Below are 20,532 nucleotides of genomic sequence, written 5' to 3'. Positions count from 1 at the left end.
GCGGTGTCCTTCGTATGTTGTGCATCCTTACGAATCGAGATTTCGTGCGACGATTACGGGTATAATCGGGCTGATAGCGATACTGATCGCATTGACCACGATAAGAGTATAAAGTAATAGTATAAACTATAGTAACCTAGATGATGGTTCACAGACACACACAGACGAGGAATTCGTTGAATTTGTCGAATAATAAGTTCCCAAGAAACAAACAGAGTTCCAAGACCCCCAAGTGGTACGAGTTTAATAATAAGGTAGGTAGTTTGATAAATATTCGCAAGTACATATTTGAAGGTATATATTGTATGTAACTATTGTATTACCTAAAGTACCTACCCTAGGTAACTTATATAAATGTAATCATTACCTCTCAAACTTTCCTAATTTCACCTACTTTTTTCTTCCTGCTATTTCAACTACTACCTATTTACTAAAGTACTATTCTTTCTTCCTTACCATATCTTATAATTGAAATCCTCAATATTACCGTACCCTAATAACACATCTGCAATTCCATCTCAGCCAATACGACGTAGTGTACCGCTGCAACACTCCCCCCCACTACAGGCAACTAATTAACACAGCTGTCTAAAACAAATAAAATAAAACCACCCACCCACCCACCAACTGCTATCGTCACGCTACGTCACATTCATGATTCCACTGCTGAACTACCCTTATGCACCCTTGCCTGAGGAGAGGTAGACTGTGCAGGTTAATTCGGAGTAACCTACCCTAAGACGAAACCAGAAGAGAGCTACCTATAATCCACTTCTCCAACTTTTTAGCTGCTTGGCTGTTTAGCTGTTTAGCTGTTTAACTGCTATCGGAAATCACCTAAAGGTTAGGTCAGATTACCTGGAAACTAGATCGACACACGATCACTTACGCGCATCCCCACGAGACCCAACTCCAACTGCCGACCATGAGCATCAACCGACAAGATACCGATTTAATAGACCTCTCGCCGCCCTCCTCCGGCCCCTCGACCCCCGTATCCCACCGCTCCCTGTCCCACACCCACACCCACGCCCACACGTTCCCGGAGTCCAAGCCGCAATCACCTCCGCCCCAGGGCCCCTCCTCCTCCGGCAGCGGCTACGGCGTCATCCTCGGCCTCTGGCGCCGCTTCTCCTCCCTCGAGTCCCCCACGTCAAACCTCGCACCGCCGCCCTCCCACGCGCAGCTACACAACGCCAATTCGGAACCCGTAGGCGCGGGCGACGGTGTAACGGGACCGTTCGTCCCGCTGGCGCGCCGCACACCGTCGCCTCTGCGTGGGCTCCCTTCTCTCGAGCCCTTGGTGCTGCACGGCTATCGAGCCGACACCCGGACTGACGAACGGTTGCTGGCGCAAGGCCTGGCGGAGGAGATCAGGACGTTCTTGCCCGAGCGGTTGAAGATTGTCGAGGACTGGCGGTTGGTGTATAGTTTGTACCAGGATGGCAGTTCGTTGGCTACGCTGTATAAGCGGTGCGAGGAGTACCGCGGACGGAGGGTCGGGTTCGTGCTTGTTGTGCGGGATGGGAAGGAAGGGGTGAGTATTTCTCGTATAACTGTTTATTTGCTTGCCATCATCTCGACTACGCGTCACGAGGATGTGTCTTGGGAATAAGTACAGGAGATCGAGTAACTAATCTATACACATAACAGACCTTCGGCGCATACCTAACAGAAGCACCACACCCAGCGCCATCCTACTTCGGCACGGGAGAATGCTTCCTCTGGCGCGCAAGCCTCCACGCGCCTCTCCCCCCGCCCCCCTCCGCCGACACATCCAACCTGAACTTCCGCGCAACGACAATAGCCTCCCCGACCACCAACACCAACACCAACACCAACACCAACTTCCCGCGCGCCGACAGCCAGCCCGCCAGCCAGCTAGAGCCCGCGCCGACCGACCTAGAAACCGGCAAGGCCGCAACCTCGGTGCAAAGCATCCGGTTCCAGAACTTCGCGTACACGGGCGCCAACGACTACTGCATCTTCTGCGAGACGGGCTTCCTGTCCGTGGGAGGCGGCCGGGGCGGCAAGTATGGCCTGTGGCTGGATAATGGGTTGACGCGGGGCCATAGCGCGACGTGCGATACGTTTTTGAATCAGCCGCTTAGCGAAGAGGGCGAGAAGTTCGATGTGTTTGGTGTGGAGATGTGGGTTGTGGGTGGTTAATGCGATGTTTAACGAAGTAGTAGTAGGGGCGTTGGTTGTTGGTATGAGGGTTGTGTGACATTTCATCAAGTCATTTTTGGCTTGACTCGACTAATGGGAACGAATCGGGATGGGGTGTGAAGTATCGTGGTAATTACGGCGAGCGTCTGTACGAGCAGCATGGCAATGGGAAGCACGTCGTGGTGTAGTACGGTGCGGTATACCGGTGAACGAGCCAAACCCGGCCAGGCAAGGATGGAAAAGGGGGCTGGAAATACCTAGCAGATAAAACACCGAGATCATGACTGGGGCAAATAGGCGTTCCGGTTCCATAGGGACAGACAAGCAAGCAAGTCTTGCTATTTTTGTTGTTGTTTTTTGTTTTGTCTCTGTCGACGGATGGAATTGCTAAATATATTATATTAATTCCGCTCACTGACTTTGACTTTGGCTTGGGATAAGTAGTAGTTAAAAGAGATTGGTCGCTCTAGCTTTTGATGTTCTTCTTGATAAGATCAGGTAGGATCAGATGAATGAACGAGAATGCTTACTATGTAGGCAGCTTTCTAGCATGATATCGTATGTACTAATTTGTTAGATCCGATGGTATCTATCTACATAGACGTGATGATATAGGATATGTAGACTGGCGGTGCCCTTGAAGGCAGGGAAGTAAACAATCTAAGGGGTAGTAGGGATGGGATGGGATGGTAGACAACTACTATTTACTATTTTCCACTAATCGATTTACTAATTACGGTATATAATCGAGGTTCATACAGGCTGGGAGAAAGAAGTCCTTACTATGAATAAAAATATAGCCCTGAGGTTAACCGACCGAACTATGTTCTATATTCCTTAACCACCTGTTGACAATAACTGAATACTAGAGTAAGTAAAGACTCGTTTACCCTATTTTAATCTTCTAAGATATGTCTCTGAAATATATACCCAAGTAGTTACCTCTTAAATAAGATCTAAACCCTCTTGTATAATAACCATGTCGCCAAATAGCAAAGGGCCCAGAGGAACAGAGAATACAACAGCTAAATTTATTAAGGTAATATAAGCACCCTTGACTTGATACAACCTATTCACTCACTCACTCCTCCTGCTTTACTACACTAATCGTATAGCGTATATCGTATATCGTATATCGTATAACTAGCAACTCAACCCCACGAAGCTCTGATCTTAAGGATGTAAGCTTGGACATATAAACTACCTAATTATCTAGAATGAATATTCCGTTTCAATATCAGGCTTAAGAACATCGCAGAGCTTATGCTACCTAGATATAAAACACCGGGTGCTAATCACGTAAGGCGTAACTTGATGAAAAGTCTCTTGTGGCATCCTTGGTTTCACTCAAGGGTTCTTATACTAATTGATGAGAAGAGAAGTCTTTAGATATTTCGCCTATTTCATCTTCTCATTCACATTCGGTGTTGAATGATCTATATTCTCGAACAACCTTACATTAATCACGACAGAGCCTCAACGGTATTTACTTGGCGAGCGAACAAACAGCACAGCACAGAATCGGATGAGCAAATAAGCCATAGGCAAGAGAGTACCAGAAAAAATGTTTGTTTTACTACTAGCAAGAGTAAAGAAAAGAAATGGGAGAGAAGACAAGATATATCCTTATCCATCTGGCCTCTCCACAGTCATGCCAGATCCCACACCAGATCTCGTGGCATAAGATCTCCACCTTCCCTTCGCGAGTTATATCTTAGGGTAAACTACTCCTCCACGCCGATCCTCGATGAGGTAGGTTTATCACCGTCCAGTTGCTCTCCAAGGCCGCCGCCACCCGCTATGCAAAACCAAGCACCATCCCTCAACCGCGATGCTTTTTGCGCGAGTCCGCCAGTGAGGGGGTGCGATCTCGAATCTTAAGGTTCTGCATGAGATGCGAAATGCTCTCCCGAATCCTGAGTTTGCTCAAGAAACTGCTGTTCTACCGCATGATCTCTTGGTAGATGAGTTGCTTCAACTGTTCTTTGCTAAGGTTGTCCTTGTGCTTGTCGAAGTCGAAGAACTCCTCAGGAATCGGGGGTGCGGTAGGCTCGTCCTCGGGGTCGTGGTACGGTTCGAGGTAAGGGTGTTTCAAGGCTTCCTCCACCGTGATGCGCTTCACCGGGTTGAAGGCCAACAACTTCTCGAGCAGGTCGAGCGCCAAGTCGGAAGTCTTGGGGAAGAGAGTTCGGAATGGGACCTTCTTCTTGAACGGAAGAGAGCGGATGTACTCGCGAGCGCGGCGAGACTTAATCCCGTAGTAGTCCTCCATGGTAGGGGTACCAAGGACGTCCAGGATCAGGGTTAACTGATGGTGGTCTATGCATTGTTAGCAAAAGGTCCTTTTGATTCCGACGTAATTGGCCACATACAGTCCTTTCCGGGGAATAAGGGCTTCCCGCTCAGCATCTCGGCAAGAATGCAGCCTACGGACCACACGTCAATAGCCTTTGTGTATTCCTTAAAGGTCAACATAATCTCGGGCGCACGATACCATCGAGTAGCAACGTATTCCGTCATGAAGCCGGAGTTGTCCTCTTGAGACGCCGCCGATCGAGCAAGTCCGAAATCGCAGACTTTCAGGTCACAGTTGGCGTTCAACAGGAGGTTGCTAGGCTTCAAGTCTCGGTGAAGCACATTTGCAGAGTGCATAGCCTTCAGCGCTCGTAGAGTCTGGTAGATGAAATACTGGCAGTGATCGTCAGATAGATCCTGTGTACGGATCACTCTATGCATATCCGTCTCCATCAGTTCCTGTAGCACCGTCAGTAACTAGCCCTGCACACGAGTTCCAAGGCCATCTCGTACCTGAATTAGATACACCTCGGTAAAAGATTCGTAGCTGCGCGGCTTCTGGATGTCAAGAATAGAGATGATGTTCTCGTGGTTGAAGTATCGAAGAAGTTTCATCTCTCGAAGAGTTCTTAAACAGAACATGGAGTGATCGAAGGGAGTAATCTTCTTAATGGCGACCTTCTGACCTGAAGGCTTGTGTATCGCCGAGCTGTGCACGGTTGGTTAACAATCTGACCTGATTTGGACTTGGAAGATATCTACAAGCCTACCAGACGACACCATAAGCTCCCTCGCCCACAACATCTTGAATGTCATACTGTTCGCTAACGTTGAACGAAATCTTCCGGGATCCGGCCGGATTGGGAGGATTTGATCGCGACATGTTGGCGTATTGCTAAGGAAAATATGTGCTTCAAGTCGAATTCAAGACCGAACGCGGGAGGGAACCCAAGAGCTTAAAGATTCCACCGCCTCGGGCCTCAAGAGCGGATTTATTAGGGTCCTGCAAGGGCAATAAGAGCGCCTATATAGGTAGGTAATCTCGGCTTGCCAAGGAATATTAAACTCGTGCACGCTCCACTCAGCGGAGTACAACTCGACAGGATATTGGACGACGAGACGACGCTATTCGCACTTCCCGAAATAGAGTCCAACTCGCCTAGAATGCGGAGGCGACAAGTGCGATTTGTAGAGATTAATTCTCCGGATAGTTCGATAGTCGCAAAGAGTCGGGTTGTTTGTTTTATTGTGGCGTCGCTTCGCTTCGTTCTTTCAAGTCGGCGAACGAAATATCGGTGCTTCTTTATGCTCGTCGAACTCAGCTTAGTGCGTCAATGCTGCGGTTATACGACTGAGCTGGAAGATGATGTGTTAGCTGAGGATTTAGACGTAAAAACAAAGACAACAACTGCGGCTGAGACCAAGGTGAGGAAATAAGTGATAATTGATCGTCCCGATATGAAGATCGGACGCCGTGGGGAGTTAAGCGATTTGATCCGTGGGTCTGTGCAGCTTAGGCCGGCGTAAATCGTGGCGCTCTCACCTGCAATTGCTACTTGGTTCGGCCGAATTTGATGGTCCCACGAAGACGAACTACTCGAGATAGAGTAGTTCGCGTAGCCGGTAATTACTAAAGGTCGAAGAGGGTTTATGTTACGACTTGTCGAGTCTCAAGGTCGGGGTCAAAGAGTGTAGGTGGTGCCTGTGGTTGCAACCCCGTGTTACAAAACTTGAGGCGCGCCGTCTGTACCAATGATCGGGAGAGGGGGAGGGGGGGAAGCAGGGTCTCGAAGATGTGCGCCGGTACGAGTAGTGATCCTTGGCGTTACCGGATGGTGCACGGTTGATTCAAGATTGAAGATTGGCAGCTGGCGTTCCCGTCCACGGATTTTGTGATTGCGTGTGAGGGGTAAAGGTTAAGGGAAGGAAATAAAATATAAAATAAAATAACTCTTACCTTTGGGTTTAGTTACCGCGCGATTGGAAAGCGGAAAGCGGCAAGCGGAAGGCGTTGGGTTTAAAGTTGAATAAAAAACGACAAGAGCTTTGGGACGAGCCCCGCCTTCTGAGATGGAAGTAGAGAGGTATGTAGGTAGGTACCTTCTTCGTAGGCAATTTACCTAAGGTACTTTGATTATTCCAGATTTATTACGTGATTCGTACCGAGTAGGAAAGAATAAAAATAAAAATAAAAATAAATAGAAACAAAACTGTTTAATCACCCCAGGTGAGTTGAGTTTCGTATAATAAACTAACTAGTCGGGCAATAACAATAATAATAATAATAAGACGAGGCGATCGTGTCAATAATACTATGAGGTATGTAGTAGGTAGAACCAACAATTTGGATGCTCAGAAAAAATAAAGTGAAGCGGGTGCGAGCGGGCGGGCGGGCAGGCGGGTGGGCGTGGGGCAAGAGAGATGTCAAAGAGCTCGACCCAAACCCAAAAAGGGAGCTGAGCCGTTACAACGACAGTGGATAAACCCCTTCGGGCCCCTATATATGTATGTATGGGTCGGTGATCTATTGAATAGAATCCGCGCTGGGTGGTGGACTGTGGGACCTCAATAATGCGACGGCGACAAGACAGTGGACACTAGGAGTTCTAACGGATGGGACGGCCTCTTAGAACTAGTACCGGATAACGAAATCGTCGTTTACGCAAGCGTGTGGGAACAGCAGCCGCAGAAGTCACCCGATGAGGAGACCAGGAGATATAGAGAAGAAACGTATTAAATAAAAGACGAGACAGGTGTGTTTGTGCAGTATTGTATGGGCTCAAGTGTTTAGAACAGTTCAATAATAATAAGCCTTTTTTTTCGATCTCTTCGTTTTCAACTTCCCCCCTCCCCCCCAATGATCAATCCAACATTTATCTATATCTAAGACAGGTACCTCCAAGCGCCCCTAAGACGTTAGTCCCGGGTAATTCTCCACGTGGGATCTAAAATCAGGTTTGCTCGGTATAAAGGGGCAAGTCCAGTGCAGGTTGACGATACTAATAAACTAACCTAGGTAGGTACCTAAACTATACAGTCTAGTCCCGAGGAATGTTTTAAGTTTGACTCAAGACGGGATGAGCGAAAGTGTGATATGTACATACATAGAAGCGCGATGTGCGAGGAGAGGGGCTTGGGGAGCTAGGAGAGAACCTTAAATTGATAGGAGAGGATTGGCTAGTGGGGTCGGAGGGGTAAGGGGATGTTTGTGCATCGAGACACACTCTCTCGCGGGGTCTTCTTTCCTAGGTACCTATTGTTAGGTACTTGTTATCGTCACACGTCAACTGTATCAATGCACTACATAAACATGTATGTATGCATGAACCAATGGAATATTATTTTTATACCTTCCTATTTATCTTCATCTATAAACAGCCTTAATAAATATATGTAAATACTCTATCCCATCCCATCACACCACAACAATATTCGTCCCATATGTATTCCTAACAACCCCCCAACCAACAATCAAAATCATCACACCCTAGAGCGCCGATAGATTTCAACCACACACGCTAGGTCGTCCAATAAGCATCCGCCGTAAGCGCCGCACACCGCAGCCCGGCGCGTGTGTTTTAAACCCATCCTGACAGCCTCCCCTGTCCGTTTCATGACTGGTCGACACACTTGCGTCCCCTAGTGTCCCCAACCCAAAGATGTGACCAGGGATCTGAAGCACCCCTCGGCACCGGCTGCCTCCCGGCCACTCGCTATGCTGAACATTCGTCCCGTCTCTTGCCTGCCTGCCTGCCTGCCTGTCACTTTCACTTTCCGTTTCCGTACCAGAAACCACCGATAGGGCTGTGCGAGCAAAGAGTAGGTAAAAGTCAAGCCAAGTCAAGTCAAGTCAAGTTACCGCTCCAAATCCAATCCTAGACCTACATAGGTTCGGCTCTGTCAAAAGAGCCGAGGCGCTTACTATATAGCTACCTACCTACGTATCCGCCGCCGCGCCCAATACCCAGATTGCCGGGTCCAACAATGATATATCACTGGTTTGTGTACCGTGTCTTCGGAGAAATGAGGGTAACTCGTCCACACCATTCCCGCATTTTTCGGCTCCATTCGCCAACCGGGTCTGATCTAGTCGATCCGGGTGCTGCATCTACGGCCGATAGAATATCTTCTATATGTATGTATTACATGTACCTCATATCCTACGCGCTATGGCATTGCCGCGCTACTTACTAGACTAGCGAGATCTTGTGAGACTGGTAAATCGGTAAACACCGGGCAGATGGATGGGCACGCATGTTGGAATTGCTGACATATTTATGATACACGCGGACAATACTTGGCGGAATGTCGATCACCCGTATCACTAGCATCTCAAGACACCGGCTCGAGATCCCTTCTCACCAAACGGGATTGTAATTCGCTAGCGGAGCTTTCTACATGGTAAGGCACGTAACAGGTCCGCTGTCCACTCGGTCACGTATTAGACCTAATTCGGTCGTATGAAACGGACCTGAGAACAAAAATCGACCCACTGACTTGAAATAAAGCCGCTGTAAGGCTTATTAATGCTAGTCTACTTAACACGATGTGAGGCGCTAGTTGACATGTCGTCAATTCCAAGTCAATGACTCGTTGGCGTTACTTCGATTTGCTTCCCTTTTCTCCAAGGTCTTTTCTTTATCGGTGAAGTCGTTGGAACTCGTCTTGCAAACCCTCAATACATTTTTAGGTAGTGGTGACACTTAGGTAGTGGTGACACTACTGCACAACCTAAAATTAAAATAAGCATAAGTGCCATAGGGAAAATTAGGTCATCGAATGTTTCTCAACTTACCTTTTCTCTCAGCGTTCCCATCCACTGACCAAAGCTCATCCCTTGATCTGCCCGGTCTTCTACGAGCAGCGTCTGCGCCCAGAGCTTCAGACTTGGTTCGCCATCTTCCCGTACGATGTATAGATGAGGTACGATGATGCTACCAACTCCGCGTGATAGGTGGTCCCTGCTCTTTTGAATTACGGCTCGGACACGTTCGTTGAAGTCGTTATCAAGCTCGGGAATCGAGCCTTTGCCGACACGTAGCTGAGTGCGATCTGCTACACCAAATACGTCCGTCAAGAGCTGGGGTACTGCATCCCTACCCACCCATAGGAATTGCGTTTGGCCGTCGTCGATCAAGTATAGCCCATAGGTAACGAATCGCTCTGACGACAAGTTTAATGGCGGTGGGAGAACAATCTGGCTCGTTTCTGGATCGGGAACTCCAGCGTTATCGGGCATATCATGTAGCGAATATAACCGAGGGTAAATGTACTGCATTAGAAGCGGCAGAGGTAACGTAGATAGTAGGCACAGAGCCGCTGACCTGAGATCTGACGGGATTTGCGCTGACTTGCGGAGACCGACGTGTTTGATCAAGCCTAAGAAGAGCACTGGGAGACCGCGCAGATTGGCAGGGAACTGTAACCCGCCACCGCCCATGCTTCCACCCCCTAATTCCTTCTTAAAGGTCTGGAGAAGCTCGATAAGCTTGCTCTGGAGAGCATCGCGGGCGGCGTCTAAACCGTTACTGAGAGCTCTCTCGACAGCCTTGTGAGTGAAGTATGTCGTAATCGCACACTGATCTGCCGAGGCATACACATCGGCGAGGTTGGTTGTTGTGGGGATTGCGAGCGTCATGACACGGATACGCCGTTCACCATTGCATGTAGTGTACAAGACACCGGCTTGTAAACAAACGTAGTTCTTCTGCAGAGTCTCGTCGATAGCCACCTCGACTACGTAGCATTGATCGCGGGGGAAAGCCGGGAAGGCGCAGAGATCCGAAGACCTATTGAAGAAATTCCCGTAAAATGTGCTCATGCGCAAGCCCGTCGTGGCTCGTACTCTAAGCACTGCTTCCAACCCAATTTCCGAAGATAAAAAGTCGCTAAACTCCGACGCAAACTTGACTGCGTCCTCGGCGCGGCCCGCGTTCCATCCGGGATAAAACCAGGTTTGGCCACCGGTATATCGGGGAAGGTTGCTAAGCGAGGCCACGTCTTGGTATTGCGAGGAGAAAAGGAACATATCGATGGAAACTTGGTTCTTGGAGCACTCGACAGCAAACGACTTATAGAAACTGTTTGCAGTCTGGAGGAGCCCGCTTTCTTTGGACGTACCCAGCAGTTTTTTGTCTTCCCGCATCTCTAGCTTTCCTACTCCTAAATTCGGCAACGAAGCACTGAGCACCACGATCTTGCCACCCAATGGTGAGATGAGCTTGTGGCCAGCCCTCAGGGCAGATCCCATGCACGAGTTGTTACTCTGGTTATTCTGGAACATGTCGGGAAGCTTGGCCAAAAAGTTCTCAATGCTGCTTCGGCTTTCTATCAGGGGGACCAGGAGATCCTGAGGAACTGGTAGGAACGGCTCATCCAGATCGCTGATAACTAGCATAGATGTCTCCGCATTTTCGTCGTCATCCTTGGGTACAGAGAAATAGTGCAAGCTCGAGTCGACCGCGATGAATCCTAATCGGGTTCGTCGGTCGGCATTGGGTATTCTGTTGAGGCTGTCTAAAATAGTACGCGCGCTTGTAGCAAGAAGACCGGTAGAGACAGCAGCGTAGCTAACGTCGAAAAGGAACAGATACACCAACGGTTGCGGAGGGCGCACCATATATTCCTGAGGCGCAACAAATTCGACAACGGAGTGGTTTAGTTCGTATCTATCCCATCGGTTGACGCTCTTCTGAGCGGCAGCATCCCAGTCGAAGGCTTGCGGCACGTCGTTGGTAAGATTACACATATTACACCGCCATCTGTGACCCTGGTCCAGGAAGATCACGTAAGGGTTGATATAAGTCCTACATCTTCGACACCTAGCTATCACCTGATCCTGAACAACGGGCACAGGATCGTCGATGTCGTGAAGGGCGGCATATGGCTGAATGACGAGGGCAAATGGCAATTTAGACTTCTTAAGCAGGGAATGCGTAGTAGGGACTGCATTTATGGTCGACCGGATATATTTGGGAGGGCAGTTCGCATCGGGAGATTGGGTGACACTAGCCTATTACGAGAGTCAGCCCTGGATATGGATTATAGATACGCAAAGAATATTTCCACGGAACTCACATTTGGCGGTAAGATGCAAGGGGGAGGGGGTAAATCTAACTCTGATACGTTGAATGGTTGGCTTAGCAAGTCGGTTGGATAGAGCTGGTTTAAGGCGACCCGAGCTTGCTGAGCAGGTTGTTGAACGGCAGGCTGAGGACCGGGCCCCATGTTCATACCAGCCATTCCTTGGGTTATGCCGGCGACTCCTGGAGGTGGCTGTCCAACTCCCGGCTGGTAGTATGGGTCGGGAGCTTGGTAGCCACCTAACCCCGCCTGGGGAGCACCCGTCTGCTGCGGAGCGCCGTATGGTGCTTGGCCGGGTGCGGGAGAGCCATAGCCGCCCTGTTGAAAATCCGGGGCAGGATAGGCACTGCCAGCCCCGTAGCCCGGAGAGGGTTGAGGACCCGGAGCAGGACCTCCGTATCCAGGTGATATACCGCCGGGTGTTGGGCCAGTAGCGCCAGCGTTCGCGCCGCTTCCAAACTCGAATGCCTGGGTGGCATAGCCCCTCTTCTTCTTTTTCCCATCATGGTGCGATGTGGCCTGAGGAGGGGGGGATGTCTGTCCTTCGTAGCCGGCAGGCGGCTGGTCGGAATATGGCGCCTCCTGGCCATACTCCTGTGGTGGGTATTGGCCGTAGCCGTCATTGGGGGCAGCCATGTTGGCGCAATGGGTCACTGATCAGTGATATTCTCGTTTCTCGGCCTGTCCTAATCTCTTCTTCCTCCTACTCGAGTTCAAATATTTTTATTTTATTTCTGCGGACGTTCTAATGACCCAGCGCGCACCAGATATAAATTACGTAGGAGGAATATCTCGTCGTGTCGAAGGTAGATGTGTTGGTGGTGAGACTAGGTACCTAAGGGCTCGAACTTGTGGACACGAATCGATAGGGTGGTTCTCGGAGGCCACGTTTTTAAAAAAGCAGAAACGAAAAGGGATGGAGACTGCTAGCGGACGTGTATAGATGGAACGAAGTAGGATGAAAAAAAGGGAAAGGTGAAAAAACAAGAGGCGTAAATATTGTAGGTGGTTTACAAGATCATCATTTTGGACTATACCGGCGATGGGATAGATGTTACCCGAATTCAGCAACTTGTCAATTTCACAAGCCAAATGACGCTGTGATTCGACAGACTGCACAAAATGGTGGGTGAACCTGGCGGCGGGCTGGCAGGCTGCGGGTTAATGCTAACAACGGGGTTCTACAGTTCTACAGTTCTACAGTTCTACGATTCTACGGTAGCTTTATTCGATCTTGGTCCAAGCTTCCTTCCATGGATTTATGCTTATGTAAAGACCTAAAGCTTATTTCCCAGTTTCCATAGGTGGCAGTTGTTATGTACCTACGTACCTTCGGAGGGGAGAATTGACCCCTCCACATCTCCGAAATCCCACTGTACATACATAATATACATGTATTCCGTACCTACCTAAGCACCAAACCCAATCCAAACCAAAACGTGCCGAACTTCCAGCTCGATCCTGTTGTTTCCCTGCGAAATCAACCTCGATTAGGCAGGCTAGACTCTCCCCATGTGCTACCGTATGCGTATCTAGAGTGCATCCGCCTAATTTTAGTACCTATCTCATTTAGCGATTGCGTTACGATAGCAGCACGTTGTTACCGTATATATGAGACGGTCCCTGAAGAACAATGATTGCTTTCAGCTGAGACCTCCATACCTACCTTAGGTACCTAAGATAGGTACATATAACATGCAACTCCCGTGTTTAGACCTTCCCTTTCCCACATGCATCTATCTAGATCCCTTTTTAGATCCGGAGGGCCGTGATACTTGACTTATAAGTCCCCCTAGTGATCCTCTGCAAATCTCCCCGATCACTACATATAACTACCACGCTATCTTCTTCCTAAGTAACCTTAATACCTACTCCTCGTACTAACACAGATTGTTCCCGCTAGTTACCGGTAAATTAGGCGCTACTTTATTTTCATTGTAGTCTTTTTCCCATTTTCTCTCTCCAAGATTGCGAATCAGCATATTCCGTATAACCATCCAGGAACATCACCAATTCGACCCCCAACAGCAGAAATCATGGTTTGGAAGAACAAGTCTCGCATCCCAGTCGAGGCCAAGTCCTCGACTTTCAGGTACTAAGCCTTATGCCTTGTCTACCATTGCCGTTATATACACAACGATCCCCGTTCCATTCGCTAACGTAAGCGCAATCGCTTCCTCCCGCCGCGCAGACAGTTACTACCTCTCCTAATCCTTCTCGTCGTTCTTGGCGGCGTCGCCTTCGTCGGCTACCAAGTATACCTCGGGGCGACCAAGATCCGCGACAGTACCGAGAAGCGCATGGCTCGGAAGAACCTCGTCTTCACCAAAGACGGCCTGAAGGTCGGCGTCAAGCACGTCGAGCAGGAGAAATACGTCGATGCGACTCAGAGCTGGGTCGTTAAGGCCTGGAATCTGGGGAACCCTACGCCTCCCGTCAAGAGGAGGTAATAGTTCGGAATCGAAATACTGCGCACTTCATGAGGCAGGTTCTGCTCGCCGAGTGCATACGATGTAGACGACTTCGCGATACCCCAGAGGCGTCCGGTGGGCTTATACGATTTGACGGCTCTTTTCTTATTATATTTGTTCTACGTGTACCTACCACTTACACGGATGAAATCGCGAGCTCGGAGAAAATGATTCAGCTAGATACGCATAGTTGATTCAAATCTACCACCTACCACTACGCAAGGATGGGAGCGAAGGGAGACCTGTACGATAGATAATGATACCCTAGCCGATTAGTAGATGGCTCTATATAGGAATCGCAAAGACGAGAGAGTTTGGCGTTTGAATTTTTTATTCCAGCTTTTATCAACTATTCAAAAAAGACATTTGCAAGTTTATCGATTATACCTTTACAACTTACAAGAGACTGCGTTGCCCATACTACCTCGAGTCCTACCGAAGGAGAAGCAAACTAAAGTGAATCTACACCCGCGACACGTTTCTAGGAACCCATGCAGAAAGCCGTGCTTGTGCGAGTTGAAGTAATTCAAATTCCCCATCCCCTACTTGTCCCTATACCATTAAAGAAATACGACGTATTATCGTATCCGATAGGTAAAATAGCCTCGCGGTCGTAGCTCCAGTAAGTCCTCGCGAACTGTTTTCCGCGTATAAAAAGGTACAAGTAAATGGATATCTCGCTGGTTGCCGCAATCGAGGCCTCCTAATCCACCCTCACCCTTGTGAGCGCAGCGCTGATCAAAGACCCCGGTATCGACCAGATGGGTTCGGTTAGAAGCAGGGTAGATATCATAGCGTTGCGGTACGCTTCGAAGCGCCAGTGCCGTCTCATCCGGCTTCTGATATCTATCCGCGCTTCTATCGTATCTGTCTCCTCTAAGTAGATAGGTGATCCTTAGGCCGTGCTGTCTTGCAGTTGGATAGTTATAGTAGGTAGCTCAGGTAGCTTAGGTATCTGTAAGTTGTAATCATAAAAGTCAAGTCGCCTCCATCAACTCCAACCCAAACACTAATACCGACACCAATATCAACACCAATATCATCACCAACACCAAACACCAATATCATCATCAACATCACCATCACCATCAACCTCAACCTCAACCCATCACACAACCAACCACCTCTGCGCAACCCACTTCTGACTCTCCCCCGCGTCCTGCCCTCCAGCCGCATGCGCCAGCAGCTCCGCACGATGCTGCTCGAAGTATTTCTTCCGCAGCGCCTCGACATGCTGTAACGGGCCATCATTGCCATTATTAAGACTGCTGCTCCCATTATCATCATCATCATCGTCATAATCATCATCATCAACACCACCATTACCACCACCACAACTCTCCAGCAGCGCCGCCTGTCCCACAAACACACCCGCCGACAACCCCGGCGGCAACGGCGGCAACGGCGGCGCAAACGAACAAGCCTGCATGCGTAGAGTCGTACTCATATCCATATCCATACTCATACCCATACCCATACTCATCTGCCCCGGCGACCTCCTCGCCATCCTAACGTAATCCTGCTGCGCGCTAGCCTGCTTCGCCATGAGCGCGTCCCGCCGTATCAGCATACTCGGCATGCGAATCCGCAGCTGCCGCAGCACGTGCGCGTACTTGACCCCCAGCTCGTCCCCGATGAACCTCAGCCGCCCGTGGATCCACGCGCGCTGCGCGTCCGTCGTGTAGTCCTGGCTGTGCAGGCATATGAGCGGCCACGTGAGGAGGTAGCCCGCGAGGGCCTTGGGGTGGTTTTCCTCGCCGCAGGGGAATCCGCTCTGTTGTTGTTGTTGCTGTTGTTGTTGTTGTTGATTTTGGTGATGGTGGGTATAGCATCTGCTGTTTTTGTTCAGACGCCAGCCGAGCTGGTACGGCACAGAAGCGATGATATCGGTGATGGTCTCCACGCAGGTGCGTGCTGCGGTCGCGTACTCGGGCGTCGTGCGGTAGTCGACTGGGCTGCAGATCCAGGCTGCGCAGCGCACGACGAGGGAGGCTAGGACTAGACGTGCTGTGCGCGAGGTATTCCACACGCTGATGATGTACAAGTCGTGGTAGACGTCGACGCGGCCGGGAAACACTTCTGCTTTCGAGTAGTCGCCGTTGGGCACGTGGTCCTCCCACGTTACGGTGCGGAATCGCCAATCTTCGGGCACGTTGCGCATCCAGGCTACGACTTCTTGGTCGACTGTCTGTATTCGCCGGAGCATGTCCATCATGATTTCGATGTTGTCGGGGGTTCGCGCCATGCTGTTCATCAACCGGGTGACTTCGGCTCGGCACTCTCCTAGTTTGATCATGAGCCGGTGACATGATGCTGCTGTCTTATCCCTGATCGCGTCGTCGATCCACCATTCGGCACCCATTATAGGAGCTGTTCCTGCCGTGAGGCTGTGGATAATCTGGTTGTCTCGTTAGTAGTCACAGGTAAGTTGATTATATGCCGAATGGAAAATAAACATACCATTTGGGTTCGAACGGCGGTGAAGAGACCTAAGCCAATTTTGGTCTTTAACTGCTTTTTACCTCGAGCTTTGACGAGCTGTATGGCCCCTTCGGTATGTGAACCCCAGTTTAACATGCCGATTTGTTTGGCCGTAATACTCTATATATATATACCATATTAGAACATCGTCATACTGTATAATATATGACACTCTAATGCAAGATAGACGTACCTCGAATAAGCCCAGCAATAAAACAGCAGCCAATGTTGTATCCGCCAGCTGCGTCTCGGGATTTCTCAAAGCAGCATTTGTCCCATTAAGCGCCTTCGTATACTCATGCAGCGCTCTGTCCGAAAACCTGTTACACACGCCTCCTCGATTATTTAGAAAAGCGATTGAGCACGCGTTGAAGGCATTTTGTAAGTGGCCCTGCGGATGTTCCTTCAGCAGCGGGATGATAAAGTCCATGAAAGCTCGCCCGTTTCCTTCGCCAGGTATCACGACGAAATTAGAGACGAAGCTACAACTAGCCTGTTGTTCTATGGAGATGTTGAGCGGACGAACGACTGCTTGCTTTATGGATGGTTTGGTGGTGTTGGTGAATATCAAGGACACCTTCATGCCCCCCGACGTAGAGTCTGGTTTCCCTGTCCCCGTCTTTATCGCCAGTCCCTTGTTACTAGCCTTCCGCGCTCGACGCTCCGTAGCCTGTGTCTCGTTACGGAAGATTAGGTCAAACTCGTCCTTATATCCAGGACATTGTCTGCGTGATTTGGTGCATTGATTACACGTTGGTTTTGTCTCGTCGCACTATTGCTTGGAAAAGAGTACCAATTAGTCTGCGAGGGAGTATAAGAGGATAGGTATGCTACCTGTATGGCAACCTACCTTTATTCTCCTCGTCCTACACATCTGACAACCCTTTGAGGGTTTCCCGCAATAAACCATCTTCACGAAATTAGATAGCAACGTTTTGTTGTCGCACCTTCGAAGCAATTGCAGATTGGTCAAGTTATATAAGCTAAACAGACCACCGCGAATGTTAGTTGGGTACCTAACCTAAGACAGCCGATCTTTGGTAGTCCCTATTATTTCAAAGTTTATCGTCGAAACACTAGGACACGAGAGAGTAGCAAGTCCCAGGAAGCTATTGAACTTAGGTTAACCGAAGTATGATATCAGGCTCTAAGATCAAATAATATAGTATCTTGCTAGCAGGCTCTCATTTAAGAAAGTAATACTTAAAAAGAGGGTGTATGCATTAAGATCCATGAGAAGTTCCAGGTTGACAGTGAGCGGGGAATTGGAGAACTGAAGTTCAAGATCGACAAATACCAGGTTATTCTTATGACTTGCAGCTTAAATTAACCACAGTAACCAACTCCAACTCCAAGGATAATACGGAATAGATATCTGCTTTTACGAGCACATTGACGTGGTAGCGTGTTTCGTACCAAAGGAGGCCTGTGATATAAGGATATTTGGACGCCTTAGGTATATGCAGGCTGTGTATCAGCGAAGCCGGGTTCTGGTCAATGCCGGCGTCTCTGTTTCAGGTGTGTACGTGCCGAGCGTAGCTCAGATAGGTAAAACTCTCTTGGCCGAGGATAGACGAGATTCGTTGATCCGGGGTAGCCCTGGCTAGTCGAGAACGTGATTGGTTGAGAAACCCCTGAAAAAGCTCCAATTGGTAACTCGGATTGTTTCCGCGCCCCTCGTCGTACGATCGTCTTTACTTCTTCACCGCGGCGTTATTCCAATAAATGGATGGGTGAGTTAAAAAAGAAAGAGAAGTCGACGAGATAGTCAAGCATAAATGAATATCAGAAACCCGTTGCGATTAATAAATAACCCCAGGGCCAAGGATGAGCGAAGTGGAGAATGAAAACGCGTCGGTAGCTGGTAGAAGCTTGTAATGACATTCAAAGCAAGGGAGACAACTAGGACGACTAGCCTCGAGAGGTATATGTAGTAAAGCCATTAGTCTCGCCAAAGTCCACTATAAAGACACTTCATTAAGGCGTCACTATCGAGGGGTCTGGAAAATTCCGCCTTCTCGAAATACTGCATACTGTTCTGTTCTCTACAAAAATAACATATCACTTTTTATGATTTATCTTCCCATCTTCCAACCCGGTGAAAACAATGGCTCGTAAATTCGACGATAAGAATACCGCGCTCAGGCAGAACGTCAAATAAAAGACATCTGTCATACTATCTTGACTAAACGAGTTCTGATAGCTGTCTGAATGTGACTCCCGACATGTATCGACTATCGAGTCAGTTGACAAGTTGAACTTCCATAAAGCCGCCGGATGTTGAGCCGCTAGCTTTAAAAATCCAAGCTGATAACGACTTGAGAGAGGGAGAAAATTCTCCCCGGAAGACTCGAGCCAGCCTTAACCATAGAACGAGGCAGCCTCGCGAATGTAGAGCTGGCCAACGAAAACTAGCTGCGTGGAGAGTTCGCTGATCCCGCCTCGTTTTCGGTGAGAAGCTAACCCTTGGTTTTCGGAAGTGCTGATAGTTCGCTATTTTAGCAATAGCTTATTAGTTTAGTCGTGTAGGAACACCTCCTTTCTTATATATAGGTATCTATCTACAGCAGTTCAGCCATGATAACAGTCAGTAAGAGAAAAGAAACAAATCCACAACGGGCGCCGTTACGTAGATCGTTCAGATCTTAAATGTCCCAAATAACGACCCTAGCTACTAAGGTACTATAATAGGACGACCTAAGCTGGCCATCTTGCTTAACATCGTATAGCCGAAGGATTAGCATCCAGGGACATTTCGATCGGTGATTCTCGGGAGACACCCTATTGGAGCGGTACGGCCTGGTGCGAGCGTAGATTATAACGGATCGTATGGAATGCGACGATACACCGACTCTGCGGCTGACAGCGTCTTTCTGTCGGATAGACTATAGTATACCGATAGCAGCCTTGGCTATGAGACCCGAGGACTTGGGGCGCCTCGCGATGAAGCCTTGGCATCGAGCTAATCTCACCCGTGTTCCTTTCATGTGAAAGACCGATTACGTCGTTATAGTAGGGACAGGAGGCACGCCACCAGTGCTTTGACCTCACTTACGTGTACCAGATGATTCGATCGGTTAGAATAAACTTTAAAGATGAATATATACCTAGGTACTGGTGTACTAAGAGACTTGATGCTTGACTATGTTCCCCTACCAACTTCCTATAGGGTACTATACTACTCCATGCCTGTATCTTAGACCACCTCCAGCCAGAGACCATAAACAAGCTTCATAGATCACCAAATCTTACATCAAAAAGAATACCTCCATCTCGGAATCTCCTCTTCGCCAACGGCATATAGTGTCCAACCCCCATAATCACTCCCATCTCGTCTACCGATCTCAACTCCCGAACAACCACGGAACTTATCCGTCAGCTATACGGAGCTACCTAGGCTAACGAAGTAGTTCGACATCGGGGCACCCGACACACAGCCTAACTATAAATTTAAAAATAAATAAAAAAAGAGACGAACGAGCAGAAAGAAAATGTAAAAAAAAAAGAATCTTAACAAAAAAAAAACATACAACACCGGGGATTCGCTGGTCGTCACCGACCCAACTACTGATCCGGCGGTATCGGGTTTATCAACGGGGAGAGCGGACGGGATCCCGAGTTTTCCAGATCCTATGGTCGTATGTGGTTGAATAAGGAGTTGTTAGAACCTATATACTTAACCTGCCCACCTAATGAGGTATGCTAGGTACATAGGTCGCTTGCTCATAACTTGTCACCCACTTGAATTCCAATACCTCGAACTACACGACTAGGCACAAACAATCGTTCTTGGATATATCCATCTCGGAATATCTCCAGTTCACCCTCTAGCATCACATCATGCCCGTCCTAACCTAAAAGTAGGCTACCCAGTCCCACAGTCATACACACATAACGACGATCTCATGTCCTGCTCATGGGTTTACAATAGAATCACATTTTATATTGGACTGCCATGGCAATCCTCTCAGGAAAAGCTGTCATCCTACCGGAACGCCATGCTCATGCAATGCCCCAACAGCCGCACGTAGCT

The 20,532-nt window shown here is 48.8% G+C and overlaps 5 protein-coding genes across 5 annotated transcripts; 2 read left to right on the top strand and 3 right to left on the bottom strand.

Annotated features, from left to right (window-relative positions):
- Nucleotides 1-389: 389 nt before the first annotated feature.
- Nucleotides 390-2,720, top strand: F4817DRAFT_345283 (TLD-domain-containing protein). The gene is made up of 2 exons (XM_049304242.1): nt 390-1,537; nt 1,654-2,720. Exons 1-2 carry the CDS (start codon nt 926-928, stop codon nt 2,167-2,169), a joined length of 1,128 nt encoding a protein of 375 aa, XP_049156733.1. The 5' UTR covers nt 390-925; the 3' UTR covers nt 2,170-2,720.
- Nucleotides 2,721-3,724: 1,004 nt separating this feature from the next.
- On the bottom strand, nt 3,725-5,779 carry F4817DRAFT_345282 (kinase-like domain-containing protein). The gene is made up of 4 exons (XM_049304241.1): nt 5,235-5,779; nt 4,978-5,173; nt 4,542-4,923; nt 3,725-4,488 (listed from the first exon to the last, which is right to left on the bottom strand). Exons 1-4 carry the CDS (start codon nt 5,345-5,347, stop codon nt 4,112-4,114), a joined length of 1,068 nt encoding a protein of 355 aa, XP_049156732.1. The 5' UTR covers nt 5,348-5,779; the 3' UTR covers nt 3,725-4,111.
- Nucleotides 5,780-8,920: 3,141 nt separating this feature from the next.
- On the bottom strand, nt 8,921-12,397 carry F4817DRAFT_197103 (uncharacterized protein). Its single transcript, XM_049298530.1, has 3 exons — nt 11,542-12,397; nt 9,260-11,476; nt 8,921-9,195 (listed from the first exon to the last, which is right to left on the bottom strand). The coding sequence occupies exons 1-3, from the start codon at nt 12,181-12,183 to the stop codon at nt 9,184-9,186; spliced, it is 2,871 nt and encodes a 956-aa protein (XP_049156731.1). The 5' UTR covers nt 12,184-12,397; the 3' UTR covers nt 8,921-9,183.
- Nucleotides 12,398-13,384: 987 nt separating this feature from the next.
- F4817DRAFT_196982 (uncharacterized protein) lies at nt 13,385-14,147 on the top strand. Its single transcript, XM_049298529.1, has 2 exons — nt 13,385-13,639; nt 13,739-14,147. The coding sequence occupies exons 1-2, from the start codon at nt 13,584-13,586 to the stop codon at nt 13,995-13,997; spliced, it is 315 nt and encodes a 104-aa protein (XP_049156730.1). The 5' UTR covers nt 13,385-13,583; the 3' UTR covers nt 13,998-14,147.
- A 979-nt stretch (nt 14,148-15,126) lies between these two features.
- On the bottom strand, nt 15,127-17,409 carry F4817DRAFT_360402 (uncharacterized protein; the record flags this gene model as incomplete). The annotated part of the gene is made up of 4 exons (XM_049306276.1): nt 15,127-16,416; nt 16,479-16,619; nt 16,693-17,271; nt 17,350-17,409. 4 exons carry the CDS (start codon nt 17,407-17,409, stop codon nt 15,127-15,129), a joined length of 2,070 nt encoding a protein of 689 aa, XP_049156729.1.
- Between the last annotated feature and the right edge of the window lie 3,123 nt (nt 17,410-20,532).

Source organism: Daldinia loculata, assembly GCF_022478755.1.
Source record: "Daldinia loculata strain CBS 113971 unplaced genomic scaffold F4817scaffold_44, whole genome shotgun sequence".
Lineage (NCBI taxonomy): Eukaryota > Fungi > Ascomycota > Sordariomycetes > Xylariales > Hypoxylaceae > Daldinia > Daldinia loculata.
This window is presented reverse-complemented; position numbering and strand designations above follow the sequence as displayed.